Source organism: Lissotriton helveticus, chromosome 2_2 (assembly GCF_964261635.1).
Source record: "Lissotriton helveticus chromosome 2_2, aLisHel1.1, whole genome shotgun sequence".
Lineage (NCBI taxonomy): Eukaryota > Metazoa > Chordata > Amphibia > Caudata > Salamandridae > Lissotriton > Lissotriton helveticus.
The window spans coordinates 519,646,128-519,668,727 of NC_136060.1; the positions used below are offsets into that span (position 1 = coordinate 519,646,128).

At 52.2% G+C, this 22,600-nt stretch overlaps 1 protein-coding gene across 1 annotated transcript in view; it reads right to left on the reverse strand.

The window, feature by feature from the left end:
• Window positions 1–688: 688 nt before the first annotated feature.
• Window positions 689–22,600, reverse strand: part of LOC144821615 (uncharacterized) — a 41,486-nt gene continuing 19,574 nt past the window's right edge. Inside the window, exon 2 of the mRNA XM_078678854.1 lies at window positions 689–6,198. Within this exon, the coding sequence (XP_078534980.1) occupies window positions 2,988–5,063 (2,076 nt within the window). The 5' untranslated portion in view covers window positions 5,064–6,198 and the 3' untranslated portion in view covers window positions 689–2,987. The remainder of the gene's footprint in view (window positions 6,199–22,600) is intronic.

Sequence of the window (22,600 nt, forward strand, 5' to 3'; positions counted from 1 at the left end):
CTCGGGGAGGTGGCGGTCCCTGGGGCATGTGAGGGGGCTCGAGCCCCCCACAGAGGATTTTATTTTTTAAAACAATCCCCTGGGAGTTGGCGGTTCTTGCGGCAGTGGGGGGCTGTGTGCCCACGTGAATATTTGAGGAAAGCCCCGGGGGTGGTGGTCCCCAGGGTTTGGGGGGCCTTGGAGGCCCCCCCACAGATTAAAAAACAAGCCCAGGGAGGTGGCGGTCCCCGGGGCTGGGGGAGAGCCGCGTGCCCTCCCGCATGTAATTTACATAGCCCCTGGGACGTGGCGGTCCCCGGGGCTGCGTGGGCCCCCGCAGGCCCCAGCTACATAAATAAATTGCCCACAGGACTTGGCCCACCGGAAGCTTTGAAAACGAAGAGCGGGAGACCTTCGGGCCTGGAGTGTAGTGTAGTTCCTATTTCCCTAATAGGTTCTGCGCATTGGAATAACATACACTATAGGTTTGGCGCATGACTGAGTCAGTAGGCCCCTATCGCGTATGCTAAACTTGTTACTGTGTACCAGCTAGCTCACAAGCCACTAGAAACTTCTTGAACACAAGAAAGGAATAGCTTCTGGCAACCACATAACATGAAACCCTGATCCCTCAGAATCGTGGAAACAATATACTACTTTTCACTTAGTAACTCATCTCAGAGAAGTACAGAGAAGAAACAGTCAGGTGTGTATACAATAACATTTATTGCACAGTCGTTCATCTAGTACTGGTTATATGTGCTGCGACAACTGCTGGACAGTAGCAAAGAAATATAGTCAGCAGTGCAGTAAATAAAAATGCATAGTACAGTTCTACTATTTGGCAATAGTAATGAAGACATACATGAATACAGAATGCATTAAGATAAAGCCTATACTCCAATGATGCCTAACTAGATGTACCTAAGTGTACCTAGCATGTGTCTAGGTCTAGAGAGCCAAGAATCCCCCTAGGATTTAGTCTAATCCCATTACCTTAGCAAAGTGTGAGTGGGACTTCTTCCTGCTCTGGAGCTGGACACCCCGGGAGGGGTGGATGGATCTCTGCCAGCTGGTGCCTCCGCATGAAGCGGTTGCAGCATCTTGGGTCAGAGTGTCGGCCTGGAAGTCTCGGTCCCCTCTTCCTAATCTACTGAGGGAAGGTTTATTTATACCCTAGGTGCTTGACCACTTGACGTGGGTGAGCTACTGATGGACATGGAGATGACGCATTTAGGAAGGACAGTCATCTGCTAAGGAGGAGGTGTGGAGCCCATTCTTGGAATCAGCAAAGACGTCAGTGATCCCCTCCTTCTGCACCCAGAGCACACGTCAGATAAGGGGCAGCCCTCGTTATTGTGAAGGGAGGGCATCTAATGTAGGTGAAAGGGCCTTTAGTGGGTGAAAGGGCCTGCCTGTCTTTGTTGGTTAAGTACAAAAGTGGTTCTGTTGGGTATGGCAAGTCACTTTGAAATGCTAATAAATGCAACTCAAACGTTTAGAAAAACTCTGAAACACATATGCACTGAGGATAAAAATACTCAAAGAATCTACTGAAAAACTTCATATAGACAAGGCATTGATTTCAAGCGATTGTTTTATATATCAGAATTCATTCATGTTACATCCGAATTAATTCATTGAATGATAACATTAGATTCTTAAGGAAAGACCGTCAAACAATAGTGAAAATTATGTGACAATTGGTGAAAGGTGCTCGGTGCATCAAGCAATGTACAGTGAAATCAAGTAATATATATATATATACAATTATATACAGGGGTTAAATTGGCCAGAATCTATTTCACAACCAAGGGTAAACGCGTTTACCCAGATGCCAAGAGACAGCACGCTGCTTCCTGTCCTTCAGTGACCGTCTTCCCAGAAATTGAACTCGGAATTGACCTTGCGGCACCCCTTCAGGCAGAGACATTTCCTCCTGATCTACATACTGTCCTATCCCCACCTTCGTGTCTTGATAAAGACCCGCCGCGACCACCAACTGGGGCGCACTAGGGTTGAAACGTCGACGCTCACCTGTGGTCCAGAAACTCCAGGAGCCACTATATGAACACTATGACTCCTTGGATGTGAAATAGATTCTGGCCAATTTAACCCTTGTATATAATTGTATATATATTTTACTTGATTTCACTGACTTCAGCTAATCATGACTTTATACCCAACTGCAATTTACTGCTGGGATTTGCGAGCATACAATTACAAAGTTCTTTTTAAACAAAAACTCTTTTTACTGATCGCACATATAATTACAATGTTAAAAGCAAACTTTCAAGTCTCAGAATACAATGTAATGCCTAGTAAAAGTTAGATATTTCTATGGCAGCTACAAATGTAAACACAACAGCGGCACCACCCTAATGTAGTTAGGCAAAGAGTGCAGAAAAGCATTGGTGAGCCAGCTTACATCATCAAGTTTCAGTTGCCTTAGAATGCAGGCCAGCAAATTAATCTATTGTAATTAAAAATGTTAACCAGTTGACGAGGTGTTATGCTGCTGGCAGGGTTGTCCACCCCTAAAATGTTATAATATTAAGTAAGGAGTAAGTGAATGACTACCACCTGAGTTATAGAATTTTCAAAAAGATATGAATATAGCACTCTTACTTAATCCATTAACAGGACTGTAACCCAGAGAGTCCTAACAGAGTGTGAGAGATAATGAGATGTGAAAGAGGGTAATGAAGTGTGAGGGTGAGTGAGAGTGTAATACAAACTTTCTATGTTTAAAACAGTCTAACGTAAGTCCACTGGACACACTGTCAATGGTAAGTCACTATCTAGCATGCATTAGTCGCCTTTATATTAAATACGCTCTTTATAACAACGTTTCATAAAGAGTGGAAAAAACATATATTTTGTCGTGTCTGTGATAGACAAAGCTGAATACTTGCACTGATATAAAAAGGTTTGGAACCCAATAAGAAAACCCCACTGCAATCCACAAAAACATAAACACTGAAAACCGGACGGCCTAATTATAACATTTACATGTTTTTACTCTGAGTGTGAGTTCTCAGGTGAAGGGATAGTGCAAACTTACGTTTGAAAGCCTTGTCACATTTAGAACATGTATATGGTTTCTCCCCCGTATGACACTTCTGGTGATCAGACAGTGTACCATTTGTTGCGAAAGCCATGTCACATTCAGAGCATTTATAGGGTTTCTCCCCAGTGTGAGTTCTCTGATGCACTGACAGCTCTCTTTTTGTCTTGAAAGCCTTATCACATTCAGAACATGAATATGGTTTCTCCCCTGTGTGAATTCTTTGATGTGTGGCTAGTGCACCCTTCTGTCTGAAAGTCTTGTCACATTCAGAACACTTATATGGTTTTTCCCCCGTGTGAATTCTTTCATGTATTGATAAAGAGCATTTTCGTGTGAAAGCAATGCCACATTCAGAACATTTAAATGGTCTTTCCCCAGTATGTGTTTGGTGATGTGATGCCCGATGACCCCTAACTCTAAAAGCCATGTCGCATTCAGAACATTTATATGGTTTCTCCCCCGTGTGAGTTCTATGATGTAATGATAGCTCTCTTCTTACCTTATAAGCTTTATCACATTCAGAACATTTATATGGTTTCTCGTCAGTGTGAGTTCTCTGATGTATGGCGAGTGTACATTTCTGTCTGAAAGTCTTGTCACATTCAGAACACTTATATGGTTTCTCCCCTGTGTGAATTCTCTGATGTAATGATAGCTCTCCTCTCATCCTAAAAGTTTTATCACATTCAGAACATTTATATGGTTTCTCCCCCGTGTGAATTCTCTGATGCACGGATAGCTCTCTTCTTATCTTATAAGCTTCATCACATTCAGAACATTTATATGGTTTCTCCCCCGTGTGAATTCTCTGATGCACTGATAGCTCTCTTCTTATCTTATAAGCTTTATCACATTCAGAACATTTATATGGTTTCTCCCCAGTGTGAATTCTCTGATGCACTGATAGCTCTCTTCTTATCTTATAAGCTTTATCACATTCAGAACATTTATATGGTTTTTCCCCAGTGTGATTTCTCTGATGTAGTGATAGCTCTCCTCTCATCCTATAAGTTTTATCACATTCAGAACATTTATATGGTTTCTTCCCAATATGAGCTCCCTGATGTTGCCTTAGTGAAAGCTTACCTTTGAAAGCCTTTTCCCATTCAGAACATTTATAAGGTGTATTCATAGTATAAGTTATCGGATACTGGATAGGGTAACCATTTTTATTAAAAACCTTGTCACATTTAGAATATTTATATGGTGTCTCACCAGTGTGGCACCTTTGGTGATCAGTTAGTGTACCTTTTTGTGCGAAAGCCTTGTGACATTCAGAACACTCATAAGGCTTCTCCCCAGTGTGCGTTCTCTGGTGTATTGATAACTCTATTTTTGTCTTGAAAGCCTTAACACATTCAGAGCAATTATATGGTTTCTCCCCAGTGTGAATTCTTTGATGTGTGGCTAGTGCACCCTTCTGTCTGAAAGCCTTGTCACATTCAGAACACTTATATGGTTTTTCCCCCGTGTGAATTCTTTGATGTATTGATAAAGAAAATTTTCTTGTGAAAGCCTTATCACATTCAGAACACTTAAAAGGCCTTTCCCCAGTATGTGTTTTGTGATGTGATGCCTGATGACTCTTAACTTTAAAAGCCATATCGCATTCAGAACATTTATATGGTTTCTCCCCCGTGTGAATTCTCTGATGCACTGATAGCTCTCCTCTCATCCTAAATGTTTTATCACATTCAGAACATTTATATGGTTTCTTCCTCATGTGGGGTCCCTGGTGTAAAAATAGATTTCTCTTTCCAATGAAAGCCTTATCATATTCACAACATTCCTGAGGTTTCTCACTGCTGTGATTTATTTCATCTTGCAATACCCCTTGTGATGAATGTAAAACCTTGTCACATTCAGAAAATCCACATGGTTTCTCCCACGTTCGAGTTTTTTGATATACTGGGAGTGCCATCTTTCTCATGAAAGGCTTCTGACATTCAGGACAATTATAGGGGTTGCTCCCAGTATGAGTTCTCCGATGAATGGATAGTGTCAACTTTCTCATGAAAGTCTTGTCACATTCAGAACATTCATAGGGGTTCTTCCCAGTAAACTCTTTGTGATGCACGGTTAGAGAATTCTTTTGAATGAAAGCCTGAACACTTTTAGAACCTTTGCGTGATTTCTACCCAGTGTGAGTTCTCAGATGCTGGATTATTCATACAACTGTGTGCATAGTTACATTCAGAATATTCGTATGTTTTCCCTCTGGTGTGTCTTATCTGATATTCCAATAGCTCAGAGATGATATCTCGAAAACGTTGCCACATTCAGGACATCCATATGGTCTCTCTCAGTGTGAATTCTGATGCATAGATGGTGCAAGCTTTTGACTGAAAGCCGGATCACCAGAGTCCTTTGATATTTTATCAACTGCTCCTTTCATTCAGAATATTGATAAAGATCTCCATTGTTGAGTGTTATGTTTTAATGATTATCCTTCCCTCATCCGTATGTTCATATGGACTTTGCTTGAGATTGTGGCTCACTTGGTTTCTCTCGCCAGGTTGGGTACATTGTGTATAGATGTATTATGTTTTGAATGTTCAGAAACGGGGCAAGCACCCTAACCAATCCACCATCATAGCTAGCGGTGGACACCTTTTTACATTGATCTAGAATGTCAACATCCTCACCTTACGGGAATCAGACACATATCTTTTATACGAGCTCTAGATATAAAAAGGAGTCTCTTTCCTGCAAGTTTTCTGGTGTCTAATCAGAGTTATTCATTCATATTGCCTCTTCAAGGATTGGCCTCAAGTTGATTTCATATTGCACAGTCGGTGATCTTTATTTCGAAGATGTCACATGCAGAACATGTGCTCTCTACGGAGCATGAGATCGGACTTGTTCGAGTTCGTTACAGTGGAAAAGGGCATCAGGTACGTGCGCTGCTTCGGAACCAACTGTGTGCATTAAAATATCTTCTCACATCAAAAACATTTGCAGAATTCCTTCAGTAAGTTAACTTCCCTCCACTCTGCATAACATTTTTCTAATGTTCGTGCTTCCAAGTCAGGTTCGATTGGTCGTTGCTTGAGAACATTTTAATGGAACTTTAACTGTCATGACATTTGTTTTTCCAACACACTGTGATTCCCACTCTTCAGATTCCTTTCATAATGTTTTTCTTTTACCTTCCAGAGTAAAAAGCAGAAAAAAGGATTTAGGACAATAAAGCCAATAAACAACTTCAATATGGTAAAACTAGTCATCACGGTAAGAATTAACATAGAAAACAGCATATTTGTAATACCTTGACTAAACCAACAGCATGGAAAACAGAAATCTAGACATCACTGGCCAATGACTAGGCTACACATTTAGACAAGAGAATCAGCCCCAGAGTTACAAAGATTTTGATTGGGGTTGCATCGTTTTTTTGAGCAGCCGCAATGCAAAATCTATTTTGAGATTAACAAGGTCTTGCAAAGCCTAATTTATTTGACTGCATGGCTTTCTTAAAAAAAATGTAATTTTGAGGTACCTTACATTGAGGAGGCGTTACCTGGATGGCGCATGGGCATTCCCAATCATCCATCCACTCTTTTGACGCAAACCCATTTCTATTAATACAGTTAAACATAGGTTTGAGCCAAAATGGTGCCCCTACTCAAGGCTGGCAGAAAGAGGAGAATTCTTTTTTTATTTCTGGTCTGTACTTCCACTTTGCATGTGTACTGCATTCTGCAGTACACATTGTCATGTGCCTAGTTAGGCCCAGTAGGAAATAATACCATTCCTGTATACACACAAATCTTTTTCTTAAAGTTGCCTTCTCTTTGCCACATTAACGTTTGACACACATTTTGCATTTTTGACGCTTGAATTTATATTCGCAGAAACACCGACCTTGTTGACAGAAAACACTTTGTTAGAATCCTATCACACAGCCTTGGCATAGTTCCAGGCCTCTCACGAGCGGAGTACAAATGTGTTTATTATTACATCCATATGGCGACATAGCTATCTGTAGAATACAAACAATGGTTGCCCGATTACAATCTCGACTGAGGCAAGGATGCCATTTTCTATATATAGCCTTTTGTTTCCTAACATAATCAGAGGAGACACTTCTACTGTCTCAATCCCTTTTTTCGGTATAGTGATGCCAGATAGCCTCTGCCGCCCATCGCTTGACGGTCAACCCTGCATACCGGTTCCTCCCTATCCGCATACAACCATGCATTGACTGTACTCAACTGTGCTGCCCAGTACTACTTCTTAATATCTGGGACTGCAGCTCCCCTTCATAAACCCTCCTCTGTAGCTTTGAAAGGGCAATTCTAGAGCTGCCCCCATTCCAGCGGAGACCACATAGTTCCCTATCTTCTGAAAGTAGTCAGGAGGAACCCTACATGCGGTATTTTGAGGGTCATCAAGAAAGCGGGCAGGGCCATCATTTTAACGAGGGGCGCTCTACCCATTAGGGATATTGGGAGGCCCCTCCAGTGTGCCACATCTGGCCCGAACCTCTCGATCAATGGAAGTAGATGATCTCTTTATGTAAATCAGTCTTGACCCTATTCCTCATGGGAACAGTCCAGCCTGAACTGCTAATAGCACAGACACCAGCACTACTAGGGGAAAAAAGTGCAAATACCAATGAAACTATTTGTCAGGTGTATGACGCCCCTGGACCCTGTGGAAGAAGAACATATGATATTTGACATACAAGCCCTTGCGATTAGATCAAGATAGACAATTCTAATAGCCTTTGACAGAACTGTGGGAATCAATTGTATTTATGGGCCCAGGAGTTAAGTTAGGAGACTTATCAGATGAAGAATTATTTGAGGACAACCCACTGAGCAAAAAAGTGATGTTTGAAATGAGCATCAATCTTAGAATACAATTAAAGTACAGTGTCAAGACATATGAACTACAGTCAACACGAGAAAATGACTGGATATGAAGACCCGAGGGCACATGATGCAGTCCTAATGAAAGGGGCAGAGCCTGCATGGATAGCTCTGAAACAAGGGGCAATACTGCCCAGGGTGCTCCAATATCCCTTAGCAGAGGAGGGCTTTTTTCTAACAGTACAAGCTTTATAAGAGCATGGAGTAACATACGTGGGGACTTCACATGGGAACACCCCTATTTTCCCAGGTAAGGAGGGCAAGGGAGGAACTTGAAGAACAGTACAGGATTTCTGCCCCTTGAATGACATAGTGGTGTCTGAATTTCCATTGGCACCTGACCCCTCAGTGGTTTTGACAAACATTCATGCAGACTCCGCCCACTTTTCAGAGATTGATTTGAAAAATGTGTTTTTCAGCATCCCACTGCAACCAAACTCAAATACTTGACCTCATTTGCATACAAAGGGACGCAGTACCAATATTTGAGACTGCCCCAAGGGAATTGTGAGTCCCACAGCATCTTCAACAGAACACTGATACATGATTTAACAAACATCTAATGTAAAGTACACTTTTGAAATATGTGCATGACATTTAATATGCAGTCCCACAGAACATATATGTAGACAAGACACCATCAGTCTCCTCTGTTAGCGGGTAGAGAAGGGATACGAAGTAGACAAAGACAAATTGCAATACGTACAAACAAAAGTGCATTATTTGGAACAACTAATAATCCATTTTGGGAGGAGAGTGACACCTGATAGGGCAGAAAGAATCAGGAACATGCCCATCCCTAATACAGCTAAGGAAATGCAGCAGTTTTTAGGACTGTGAAATTATGTGAGACAATGGCTGTTTGGTTATGCCTCTTCTTTAACTACACCATTGTTGAGCACATTAAAAGGGTCCCAAACTAATAATGCAATTCCAAATAGGATGATGGACGGAGAGTTGATTGATTCAGATGCTCCGTCCATCACCACCCCCTTTTGTACCGCTTTTGGCCGTCATAAGTGTGGCAGGGTATGCTCAGACGTGAGTCCCTTGCTCACTTTGCCACTGGATTCAAGGAAGCCGGGCTGAAGACGGCTGGAATGCCAGAAACCGGTCCTCGGAAGCTTGTTTCCGGTCCAGGGAAGGCATGGCTTGGTAGTTCGGGCTGGACTGTTCCCATGAGGCACAGGGTCAGACTGATTTGCATATAGCCATGTCTGAACTGGGGTGGCAGAGTGGGCTAAAGAACGGTGATGGATTAAACCCAGATCTTTTGACTTGGTGTTGGACCCGGCCTCGTGGTGTGGTGCGCGTCTGTCCCTCCACACCCTGCGAGCGTAAGCCTGCACCCTGAGCCCCTGCGCAGCATCCCCGTAAGAGTAGCCTGCACCCCGAAGCCTGGTCGTCTCACCCCCGATAAGCCCGAACCCCCGTAATCCACGACCAGGCCCGCGTGTCCCCATCCGGCTCCCGGCTCCGAGCGCCTAACCCTGAATGCCCTACAAGGCCCGACAGCCATTTTCCCTTCCCGAGATCCCTGTCTCCCTGGGCCCAGCGTGACCCCGGCCCCAGCGAAACCCAGACTCCGAAGGCGCGCCAATCCCGGTTGGGGGGTAAAGGGCTCCCCGAGTGTGATAAGCCCGGCAGTTTCGATGGCCCCTTTGGCCTCCCCTGAGAGTCTGGTATCTGTCACACCTTTGGCCCTCCCCTGTGGGCCAGTTTCGATCGCACCTTTTGGCCTCCCTGAGGGCTGGCTCCAGACCTGCTGGGTGTCTGGGAATTCCCGGACCCATTCCTCAAAGGATCAAAGAAGCCCCCGCCGGACCGCACCAACGACCAGCCCCCAGGGCTTGAGACCTCCGCCTGCGAGGGTCCGGACATCAAAGGGCCAATGGACTATATCTGGGCCCGCTCGACAACTAGCGGGCAGTTGTATCTTGGACCTGAAGCCTGCTGATCTGATCGTGGCTGACCCTAAGAAAGAACTCATCTTGAATCGCTGAGCCCTGCTGACGCTGTCGCGGCTCCCTCTTCACAACAAGGAACTGAACCACCGGAGCCCTGCTGACGCTGTCGCGGCTCAAGCTGAACTACCACCATCGGAGCCCTGCTGTCGCGGCTCGAGCTGAACTCGTAACCATCGGAGCCCTGCTGACGCTGTCGCGGCTCAAGCTGAACTATCACCATCGGAGCCCTGCTGACGCTGTCGCGGCTCAAGCTGAACTATAACCATCGGAGCCCTGCTGACGCTGTCGCGGCTCCTCAGGAACTTCTCCAGATCGAGCCCTGCTGACCTCGTCGCCGCTCGAGGAGTACTCTGGTCCGGCTGGACCATCGAGATCACCATCACGACCGAGCCGACTCGACGTGAGTGAAGCCGCCAGTACGCCCATCATCTTCCGTACCCCCCGGCTCGAGGATTGAGAGCTGTGCGCAGGGTACGCCCCGTACTGGCCCCAAGGCTAAAGACTGTCCCGCTTCCCTCTCCCCGAATCCTCTAAGACTTTTGTGATCCCTCGATCATTTGTACATAAGAGTGCTACTTTCATTTCTGCTGCTTATAAAGAACTTGTTACTGAAATCCACGTTGTGGTGTCCGTTCGTAAGTGTGGTGTGAGCTCAGTGTGTACGATCCTAGACCCGAAGTCCTCCCCGGCGAGGACCTCACGATAAGACTCGGCAAGATCTGTGGCAGAGGTGGGTCCTGGGGTGGTCGGGTGAGCACAACCTGGCCCTCTGAGATCGCCCCTTCTAACATTGGTGGCAGCGTCGCGATAAGAACCTACGTCTAGGGATCGTACAGTACTGACACTCTACCCGAACGAAGAGCAACCTTTTGGCTTCTTTTCCCCTTGTTTCTTTTTCTTTTTTTTTTTTTGGATTCCAATGATTAAGCGGACCAATAACTCCAGGCATGATCTAAAATCTGCCAAACAGCCCAAGGGCTAGATACGACCAGAAATAAAGGAGTTATTGAGCAAGATAAAGGTCACGGAAGGAAACTGACTGAGTAGAATAAATAAAGAAATGGAAAAACTCTCCTTGCACCCACCGAAAGACCATAAGGGGCAGTATGTCGGAACATCTACTCAAATACAGTTGAACTCCCAATTACCTCTTCCTTCTTCTTGCATAAACCGCAATATGAGGATTAAAAAAAAAAAAAAAAGAAGAGCAACCATGAGCATCACGAACGACGAGACCACCTTCCAGATGGAACTTCTGGGAGATTATACACACCGGCAGCTGAAGCAGTTTTGCATAAATCGCCAAATCCCGACAACGGGACTAAACACCAAAGAAGACTTTCAACAAGCCCTAACAGCCTGGGTGGAGGGCGAAGCCCAACCTCCAGCACCGACAGAAGTCGATGGAGAGGGAGCCCCCCTGACCGAAACCCACGCTCCAGAGCGAGAAAGGACAGAGTCCCCGACGCGGACTCTCAGTACAGAGAGAGGTCTGTCGCGAGAAGAGATGACCGACCGAGAACGCAACCGAAACCACGAGCTGGAACTAGCCCGTCTGAAAATGGAAGGAGAACTCAAACTGGCCGAGAAAAAGCTAGCAATCGAGCAGCTGCGGCTGCAGGGAGAACTGGAGGAGAAGAAACTCCAGAGAGAACTGGAGGAGTAGAAACTCCAGAGAGAACACGAAGGGAAGAGACTCCAGCTGGAGCACGAGCGCAGCATGAAGGAGATCGAACTAAAGGCCCGGACCGAAGACAACAGAACAGCGGCGACCCGAGAGTTCGTTCCCCCGGTGGAATCCAAGGTCCACATTCCCAAAGATGTGGTCAAAGAATATTATAAGAACGATGATATCCAGCAATGGTTCATGGCCTACGAGGTCGCCATGACCTCCCACCGTGTTCCACAGAAAGATTGGGGAGCCAGGCTGTGGGGACGATTCCTGAGCGAAGGGAGAGACACCCTACTCGACCTACTGTCTGCCGAGCAGACCTCCTACAGCCACATGAAAGAAGCCCTCCTCACAAGGTACGGTCTCTCCCCTGAAATGTACCGCCAACGCTTCAGAGAATGCAAGAAAATCCCCGGCACCACATGGGTAGAATATGTCAACTTCTACAGCCGGGCCCTGGAAGGGTGGATCAAGGGCAGCAAGGTGTCCACCTTCGAGGGGCTCATCGACCTGATTGCCTACGAACATTTGTCTCTGAACTGCTTTGTGGAACTCCGGCAGCACCTCCTGGACAGCAAGTTGGCTGACCCCCAGAAGCTGGCCGTAGAGGCTGACCGCTGGGTGAGCACCAGAGTACCCCGGGGGAGACTCTAGCCGAACCGAACAAGGACCATCCCGCCCGAGGGGAGGAGGGGGTCAGAATAGACAGAGGGGACCCCAGGTAGGGTCCCCGCGCAGTCCCCCTAGAAACCAGTCCGGCACCTCACCTCCCACAGCGCGCGCAGGGTTCCCCCCAGCCAAGCCAGGGCCCCGAGTCAGCCAAGCCTGCTACCATTGCCAGCAACCCGGGCACTATGCCAATGACCCCCGCTGTCCTTTATTCCAGAAGCCCGCCGCTACAGGGCCCTCAGTGCGCCACATCGCCTCAGTAGCCCTAGAAGAGGAGGGAGAAGAGGAGTTCGAGGGAGGTGACCCCGCAGCCATGATGTTAGTCTCCCTGGGTAATAGGGAGATGGTCCCAGGAGCCCCCCTACCCGACAATACCGAGAAGTACCGACAGCAGGTGACTGTCAATGGCCACCACATAGGGGCCCTCCGGGACACCGGGGCCAGTATCACCGCAGTCAAGCGCCACCTAGTCACCGAAGCCCAGATTGTTCCCCACATCTCCTGCAGGGTGATCGCAGCTGATAACTCCGTCCGCACCTGCCGGATAGCTCAAGTCCCGTTCGAATGGGGGGCGTCTCCGGAGAGTTACGAGTAGCGGTCCGCTCAGACATGCCCGTGGACTGCCTGCTCGGCAACGACCTAGAGAGCTCCCCATGGCAGCGGGTTGAGAAAAGAACCCACTTGGAGATGGTGGGCCTGCCCGAATGGGCCTGTGTGAACACCCGGTCGATGACCGCCCGGGGGGCAACTCCCGAAGCAGCACCGGCTACCCCCGAGGACCCCGAGGTCCCTGAATCCTCTGAGACCCCTGAGCTGTTCCCCGGGGAGAGCTTCCCCCCCCCGACGCAGGTCCCCTCGGTCCTGGCGTCGAACCGACCCTGAGCGTGGACGACCTTCCTGAGCTGGCCCAATGGCGCCAGGAAGGAGGGCCGTCCCGAGAAGAATTCTGCCTAGAACAGACCTCCTGTCCATCCTTGGTTGGGCCGCGGCAGCAGGCCGCCGCCCAGGCCACGGGTGACCAGTCCGGCTCCCACTTTGTCTATTGGGAGAACGGCCTCTTGTACAGCGAGCAAAAGTCTGCCGAGCTAGGGTCAGCCCGAGTGCTGGTGGTACCCCTACACTTCCGCAGCTTTCTCCTGAACCTGGCCCACGATGTGCCCCTGGCGGGACACTTGGGACAAGACAAAACGTATCACCGCCTGGTCACACACTTCTACTGGCCGGGCATGCGCTCCGATGTGGAGGCCCACTGCAAGTCCTGCGCCACGTGTCAGTCCAGCGGAAAGAGCGGGGGGAAGCGCAAGGCCCCCCTCCAACCCTTCCCCGTGGTCAGTACCCCCTTTGAACGGGTGGGAATCGACATCGTGGGCCCCCTCGACCCCCGGACCTCCTTGGGCCACCGCTTTATCCTTGTCCAGGTGGACCATGCCACCCGCTATCCCGAAGCCATTCCCCTCCGAACGGTGACAGCCCCCGTAGTGGGGCGGGCCCTCATGGGGATCTTCTCTAGGGTAGGATTCCCCCAAGAAGTCGTCAGCGACCGAGGGACCAACTTCATCTCGAAATACATGAAGTCCCTCTGGCAACAATGTGGGGTGACGTACAAATTCACCACCCCATATCACCCCCAGGGTAACGGCCTGGTGAAGCGATTCAACCGGACCCTCAAGGGAATGATCATGGGTCTCGAAGAGTCCCTGAGGCGTAAGTGGGACGTCCTCCTTCCCTGTCTCCTCTTCGCGTATCGCGAAGTCCCCCAAAAATCCCTGGGGTTCAGCCCCTTCAAGCTCCTCTACGGGCACCCCGTCAGGGGACCCCTCAGCCTGGTCAAGGAAGGGTGGGAGACGGCGGCCCTAGAGCCCCCTCCCGATGTGTTTCGATACATTCTGGCCCTCCGGAACCAGACTAGGAAGTTCCGCGAACTGGCCGAGGCCAACCTAGAGGCCAGTCAGGAAGAGATGAAACGGTGGTACGACCAGAATGCCACTCTGATCGAATTTCAACCCGGACAGCAGGTCTGGGTGATGGCCCCCGTAGAGCCCTGTGCCCTGCAAGACAAGTGGACAGGGCCCTTCAAGGTGGTAGAGCGCAAGAGTCAGGTGACCTACCTCATCGATGTAGAGTACCCCAGGAACCCCTTGCGGGTCCTTCACGTGAACCGCCTCAAGCCCCACTTCGCCCGGTCCGAGTCGAGCTTGCTCCTCGCCACGGACGACGGGGAAGAAGAAGAAACGGAGCCTCTCCCCGATCTCCTATGCACCAAAGAAAAAGATGGCTCCGTGGAGGGAGTGAGCCTCTCCTCCTCCCTCTCTCCCGAGCAGCGCGAGGACTGTCGCCAGTTACTGGGACAGTTCTCGAACCTTTTCTCCCTCACCCCCGGCATCACCAGCTGGTGCGTCCACGACGTGGACACCGGGGACACTCCACCGGTACGGCACAGAGCCTACCGCGTCCCTGACCGAGTCCGGGCCTGCATCAAGGCCGAGGTATCAAAGATGCTAGCTCTCGGGGTGGTCGAAGCCTCGGACAGCCCATAAGCTAGCCCCGTGGTCCTGGTTCCGAAGGCAGCCGCCCCCGGTGCTGTTCCCGAGCGGAGGTTCTGCGTTGACTACCGAGGGCTCAACGCAGTCACCAGAACCGATGCTCATCCCATCCCCCGAGCAGACGAGCTTATTGATCGCCTAGGGGCTGCTCGCTTCCTCAGTACCTTCGACCTGACCAGCGGATACTGGCAGATCGCCCTCACCGAAGGGGCCAGAGAGAGGTCCGCCTTTTCCACCCCGGATGGTCACTACCATTTCCGAGTGATGCCCTTCGGAATGAAAAACGCCCCCGCCACCTTCCAGAGGCTAGTTAACCAGGTACTGGCGGGGTTAGAAGAGTTCAGTGCTGCATATCTGGACGATATCGCAGTCTACAGTTCCCACTGGCCCGAGCACCTCCAGCACCTCTGGGCGGTGCTGACCGCCCTGAGAAGGGCTGGTCTCACCATTAAGGCGAGCAAGTGCCAGATCGGACAAGGGTCCGTAATCTACCTCGGGCACCAGGTCGGAAGCAGCCTCGTAGCCCCCCTCCAGCCCAAGATCGATGCCACCATGGCCTGGGAGGCCCCCACGACCCAGACGGAAGTGCGGGCGTACCTGGGACTCACGGGGTACTACCGGAGATTTATCAAGGGGTACGGCAGCATTGTGACCCCCCTCACGGAGTTAACCTCCAAAAACCAGCCGAAAAAAGGTCAGCTGGACCCCCGCCTGCCAGGAGGCGTTCGAAACCTTGAAAGACGCCATTGTACGGCCCCAGTCCTCCAGGCCCCCGACTACGCCCGAGAGTTTGTAGTCCAGACGGACGCGTCCGAACATGGCATCGGAGCAGTTCTGTCCCAGGTGAACGAGAACGGCCTGGATCAGCCAGTGGCGTTCATTAGCCGGAGGCTACTCGCTCGAGAGCAAAGGTGGAGCACCATCGAGCGGGAAGCCTTCGCGGTGGTTTGGGCCCTGAAGAAGCTGAGGCCCTACCTGTTCGGTACTCACTTCCGGGTTCAAACCGACCACCGACCTCTCCGGTGGCTAATGCAGATGAGAGGGGAGAATCCCAAATTGCTGCGCTGGTCCATCTCCCTCCAGGGGATGGACTTCACTGTTGAGCACCGGCCTGGTGTTGACCACGCCAACGCAGATGGCCTGTCCCGATTCTTCCGCCTCAGCGAAGAGAACCCCCAAGAAGATGGGTAGTTCTCCCCGCCTTCAGCTGGGGGGGACGCGTGTTGGACCCGGCCTCGTGGTGTGGTGCGCGTCTGTCCCTCCACACCCTGCGAACGTAGGCCTGCACCCTGAGCCCCTGCGCAGCATCCCCGTAAGAGTAGCCTGCACCCCGAAGCCTGGTCGTCTCACCCCCGATAAGCCCGAACCCCTGTAATCCACGACCGGGTCCGCGTGTCCCCATCCCGCTCCCGGCTCCGAGCGCCTAACCCTGAATGCCCCACAAGGCCCGACAGCCATTTTCCCTTCCCGAGATCCCTGTCTCCCTGGGCCCAGCGTGACCCCGGCCCCAGCGAAACCCAGACTCCGAAGGCGCGCCAATCCCGGCTTGGGGGTAAAGGGCTCCCCGAGTGTGATAAGCCCGGCAGTTTCGATGGCCCCTTTGGCCTCCCCTGTGAGTCTGGTATCTGTCACACCTTTGGCCCTCCCCTGTGGGCCAGTTTCGATCGCACCTTTTGGCCTCCCTGAGGGCTGGCTCCAGACCTGCTGGGTGTCTGGGAATTCCCAGACCCATTCCTCAAAGGATCAAAGAAGCCCCCGCCGGACCGCACCAACGACCAGCCCCCAGGGCTTGAGACCTCCGCCTGCGAGGGTCCGGACATCAAAGGGCCAATGGACTATATCTGTGGCCGCTCGACAACTAGCGGGCAGTTGTATCTTGGACCTGAAGCCTGCTGATCTGATCGCGGCTGACCCTGAGAAAGAACTCATCTTGAATCGCTGAGCCCTGCTGACGCTGTCGCGGCTCCCTCTTCGCAACAAGGAGCTGAACCACTGGAGCCCTGCTGACGCTGTCGCGGCTCAAGCTGAACTACCACCATCGGAGCCCTGCTGACGCTGTCGCGGCTCGAGCTGAACTCGTAACCATCGGAACCCTGCTGACGCTGTCGCGGCTCAAGCTGAACTATCACCATCGGAGCCCTGCTGACGCTGTCGCGGCTCAAGCTGAACTATAACCATCGGAGCCCTGCTGACGCTGTCGCGGCTCCTCAGGAACTTCTCCAGATCGAGCCCTGCTGACCTCGTCTCCGCTCGAGGAGTACTCTGGTCCGGCTGGACCATCGAGATCACCATCACGACCGAGCCGACTCGACGTGAGTGAAGCCGCCAGTACGCCCATTATCTTCCGTACCCCCCAGCTCGAGGATTGAGAGCTGTGCGCAGGGTACGCCCCGTACTGGCCCCAAGGCTAAAGACTGTCCCGCTTCCCTCTCCCCGAATCCTCTAAGACTTTTGTGATCCCTCGATCATTTGTACATAAGAGTGCTACTTTCATTTCTGCTGCTTATAAAGAACTTGTTACTGAAATCCACGTTGTGGTGTCCGTTCGTAAGTGTGGTGTGAGCTCAGTGTGTACGATCCTAGACCCGAAGTCCTCCCCGGCGAGGACCTCACGATAAGACTCGGCAAGATCTGTGGCAGAGGTGGGTCCTGGGGTGGTCGGGTGAGCACAACCTGGCCCTCTGAGATCGCCCCTTCTAACATTGGTGGCAGCGTCGCGATAAGAACCTACGTCTAGGGATCGTACAGTACTGACACTCTACCCGAACGAAGAGCAACCTTTTGGCTTCTTTTCCCCTTGTTTCTTTTTCTTTTTTTTTTTTTTGGATTCCAATGATTAAGCGGACCAATAACTCCAGGCATGATCTAAAATCTGCCAAACAGCCCAAGGGCTAGATACGACCAGAAATAAAGGAGTTATTGAGCAAGATAAAGGTCACGGAATGAAACTGACTGAGTAGAATAAATAAAGAAATGGAAAAACTCTCCTTGCACCCACCGAAAGACGATAAGGGGCAGTATGTCGGAACATCTACTCAAATACAGTTGAACTCCCAATGACCTCTTCCTTCTTCTTGCATAAACCGCAATATGAGGATTAAAAAAAAAAAAAAAAAAAAAAAAAAAGAAGAGCAACCATGAGCATCACGAACGACGAGACCACCTTCCAGATGGAACTTCTGGGAGATTATACACACCGGCAGCTGAAGCAGTTTTGCATAAATCGCCAAATCCCGACAACGGGACTAAACACCAAAGAAGACTTTCAACAAGCCCTAACAGCCTGGGTGGAGGCCGGAGCCCAACCTCCAGCACCGACAGAAGTCGATGGAGAGGGAGCCCCCCTGACCGAAACCCACGCTCCAGAGCGAGAAAGGACAGAGTCCCCGACGCGGACTCTCAGTACAGAGAGACGTCTGTCTCGAGAAGAGATGACCGACCGAGAACGCAACCGAAACCACGAGCTGGAACTAGCCCGTCTGAAAATGGAAGGAGAACTCAAACTGGCCGAGAAAAAGCTAGCAATCGAGCAGCTGCGGCTGCAGGGAGAACTGGAGGAGAAGAAACTCCAGAGAGAACTGGAGGAGTAGAAACTCCAGAGAGAACACGAAGGGAAGAGACTCCAGCTGGAGCACGAGCGCAGCATGAAGGAGATCGAACTAAAGGCCCGGACCGAAGACAACAGAACAGCGGCGACCCAAGAGTTCGTTCCCCCGGTGGAATCCAAGGTCCACATTCCCAAAGATGTGGTCAAAGAATATTATAAGAACGATGATATCCAGCAATGGTTCAAGGCCTACGAGGTCGCCATGACCTCCCACCGAGTTCCACAGAAAGATTGGGGAGCCGGGCTGTGGGGACGATTCCTGAGCGAAGGGAGAGACACCCTACTCGACCTACCGTCTGCCGAGCAGACCTCCTACAGCCACATGAAAGAAGCCCTCCTCACAAGGTACGGTCTCTCCCCTGAAATATACCGCCAACGCTTCAGAGAATGCAAGAAAATCCCCGGCACCACATGGGTAGAATATGTCAACTTCTACAGCCGGGCCCTGGAAGGGTGGATCAAGGGCAGCAAGGTGTCCACCTTCGAGGGGCTCATCGACCTGATTGCCTACGAACATTTGTCTCTGAACTGCTTTGTGGAACTCCGGCAGCACCTCCTGGACAGCAAGTTGGCTGACCCCCAGAAGCTGGCCGTAGAGGCTGACCGCTGGGTGAGCACCAGAGTACCCCGGGGGAGACTCTAGCCGAAACGAACAAGGACCATCCCGCCCGAGGGGAGGAGGGGGTCAGAATAGACAGAGGGGACCCCAGGTAGGGTCCCCGCGCAGTCCCCCTAGAAACCAGTCCGGCACCTCACCTCCCACAGCGCGCGCAGGGTTCCCCCCAGCCAAGCCAGGGCCCAGAGTCAGCCAAGCCTGCTACCATTGCCAGCAACCCGGGCACTATGCCAATGACCCCCGCTGTCCTTTATTCCAGAAGCCCGCCGCTACAGGGCCCTCAGTGCGCCACATCACCTCAGTAGCCCTAGAAGAGGAGGGAGAAGAGGAGTTCGAGGGAGGTGACCCCGCAGCCATGATGTTAGTCTCCCTGGGTAATAGGGAGATGGTCCCAGGAGCCCCCCTACCCGACAATACCGAGAAGTACCGACAGCAGGTGACTGTCAATGGCCACCACATAGGGGCCCTCCGGGACACCGGGGCCAGTATCACCGCAGTCAAGCGCCACCTAGTCACCGAAGCCCAGATTGTTCCCCACATCTCCTGCAGGGTGATCGTAGCTGATAACTCCGTCCGCACCTGCCGGATAGCTCAAGTCCCGTTCGAATGGGGGGCGTCTCCGGAGAGTTACGAGTAGCGGTCCGCTCAGACATGCCCGTGGACTGCCTGCTCGGCAACGACCTAGAGAGCTCCCCATGGCAGCGGGTTGAGAAAAGAACCCACTTGGAGATGGTGGGCCTGCCCGAATGGGCCTGTGTGAACACCCGGTCGATGACCGCCCGGGGGGCAACTCCCGAAGCAGCACCGGCTACCCCCGAGGACCCCGAGGTCCCTGAATCCTCTGAGACCCCTGAGCTGTTCCCCGGGGAGAGCTTCCCCCCCCCGACGCAGGTCCCCTCGGTCCTGGCGTCGAACCGACCCCGAGCGTGGACGACCTTTCTGAGCTGGCCCAATGGCGCCAGGAAGGAGGGCCGTCCCGAGAAGAATTCTGCCTAGAACAGACCTCCTGTCCATCCTTGGTTGGGCCGCGGCAGCAGGCCGCCGCCCAGGCCACGGGTGACCAGTCCGGCTCCCACTTTGTCTATTGGGAGAAAGGCCTCTTGTACAGCGAGCAAAAGTCTGCCGAGCTAGGGTCAGCCCGAGTGCTGGTGGTACCCCTACGCTTCCGCAGCTTTCTCCTGAACCTGGCCCACGATGTGCCCCTGGCGGGACACTTGGGTCAAGACAAAACGTATCACCGCCTGGTCACACACTTCTACTGGCCGGGCATGCGCTCCGATGTGGAGGCCCACTGCAAGTCCTGCGCCACGTGTCAGTCCAGCGGAAAGAGCGGGGGGAAGCGCAAGGCCCCCCTCCAACCCTTCCCCGTGGTCAGTACCCCCTTTGAACGGGTGGGAATCGACATCGTGGGCCCCCTCGACCCCCGGACCTCCTTGGGCCACCGCTTTATCCTTGTCCTGGTGGACCATGCCACCCGCTATCCCGAAGCCATTCCCCTCCGAACGGTGACAGCCCCCGTAGTGGGGCGGGCCCTCATGGGGATCTTCTCTAGGGTAGGATTCCCCCGAAAAGTCATCAGCGACCGAGGGACCAACTTCATCTCGAAATACATGAAGTCCCTCTGGCAACAATGTGGGGTGACGTAAAAATTCACCACCCCATATCACCCCCAGGGTAACGGCCTGGTGAAGCGATTCAACCGGACCCTCAAGGGAATGATCATGGGTCTCGAAGAGTCCCTGAGGCGTAAGTGGGACGTCCTCCTTCCCTGTCTCCTCTTCGCGTATCGCGAAGTCCCCCAAAAATCCCTGGGGTTCAGCCCCTTCGAGCTCCTCTACGGGCACCCCGTCAGGGGACCCCTCAGCCTGGTCAAGGAAGGGTGGGAGACGGCGGCCCTAGAGCCCCCTCCCGATGTGTTTCGATACATTCTGGCCCTCCGGAACCAGACTAGGAAGTTCCGCGAACTGGCCGAGGCCAACCTAGAGGCCAGTCAGGAAGAGATGAAACGGTGGTACGACCAGAATGCCACTCTGATCGAATTTCAACCCGGACAGCAGGTCTGGGTGATGGCCCCCGTAGAGCCCTGTGCCCTGCAAGACAAGTGGACAGGGCCCTTCAAGGTGGTAGAGCGCAAGAGTCAGGTGACCTACCTCATCGATGTAGAGTACCCCAGGAACCCCTTGCGGGTCCTTCACGTGAACCGCCTCAAGCCCCACTTCGCCCGGTCCGAGTTGAGCTTGCTCCTCGCCACGGACGACGGGGAAGAAGAAGAAACGGAGCCTCTCCCTGATCTCCTATGCACCAAAGAAAAAGATGGCTCCGTAGAGGGAGTGAGCCTCTCCTCCTCCCTCTCTCCCGAGCAGCGTGAGGACTGTCGCCAGTTACTGGGACAGTTCTCGAACCTTTTCTCCCTCACCCCCGGCGTCACCAGCTGGTGCGTCCACGATGTGGACACCGGGGACAGTCCACCGGTACGGCACAGAGCCTACCGCGTCCCTGACCGAGTCCGGGCCTGCATCAAGGCCGAGGTATCAAAGATGCTAGCTCTCGGGGTGGTCGAAGCCTCTGACAGCCCATAAGCTAGCCCCGTGGTCCTGGTTCCGAAGGCAGCCGCCCCCGGTGCTGTTCCCGAGCGGAGGTTCTGCGTTGACTACCGAGGGCTCAACGCAGTCACCAGAACCGATGCTCATCCCATCCCCCGAGCAGACGAGCTTATTGATCGCCTAGGGGCTGCTCGCTTCCTCAGTACCTTCGACCTGACCAGCGGATACTGGCAGATCGCCCTCACCGAAGGGGCCCGAGAGAGGTCTGCCTTTTCCACCCCGGATGGTCACTACCATTTCCGAGTGATGCCCTTCGGAATGAAAAACGCCCCCGCCACCTTCCAGAGGCTAGTTAACCAGGTACTGGCGGGGTTAGAAGAGTTCAGTGCTGCATATCTGGACGATATCGCAGTCTACAGTTCCCACTGGCCCGAGCACCTCCAGCACCTCTGGGCGGTGCTGACCGCCCTGAGAAGGGCTGGTCTCACCATTAAGGCGAGCAAGTGCCAGATCGGACAAGGGTCCGTAATCTACCTCGGGCACCAGGTCGGAAGCGGCCTCGTAGCCCCCTCCAGCCCAAGATCAATGCCATCGTGGCCTGGGAGGCCCCCACGACCCAGACGGAAGTGCGGGCGTTCCTGGGACTCACGGGGTACTACCGGAGATTTATCAAGGGGTACGGCAGCATTGTGACCCCCCTCACGGAGTTAACCTCCAAAAACCAGCCGAAAAAAGGTCAGCTGGACCCCCGCCTGCCAGGAGGCGTTCGAAACCTTGAAAGACGCCATTGTACGGCCCCAGTCCTCCAGGCCCCCGACTACGCCCGAGAGTTTGTAGTCCAGACGGACGCGTCCGAACATGGCATCGGAGCAGTTCTGTCCCAGGTGAACGAGAACGGCCTGGATCAGCCAGTGGCGTTCATTAGCCGGAGGCTACTCGCTCGAGAGCAAAGGTGGAGCACCATCGAGCGGGAAGCCTTCGCGGGGTTTGGGCCCTGAAGAAGCTGAGGCCCTACCTGTTCGGTACTCACTTCCGGGTTCAAACCGACCACCGACCTCTC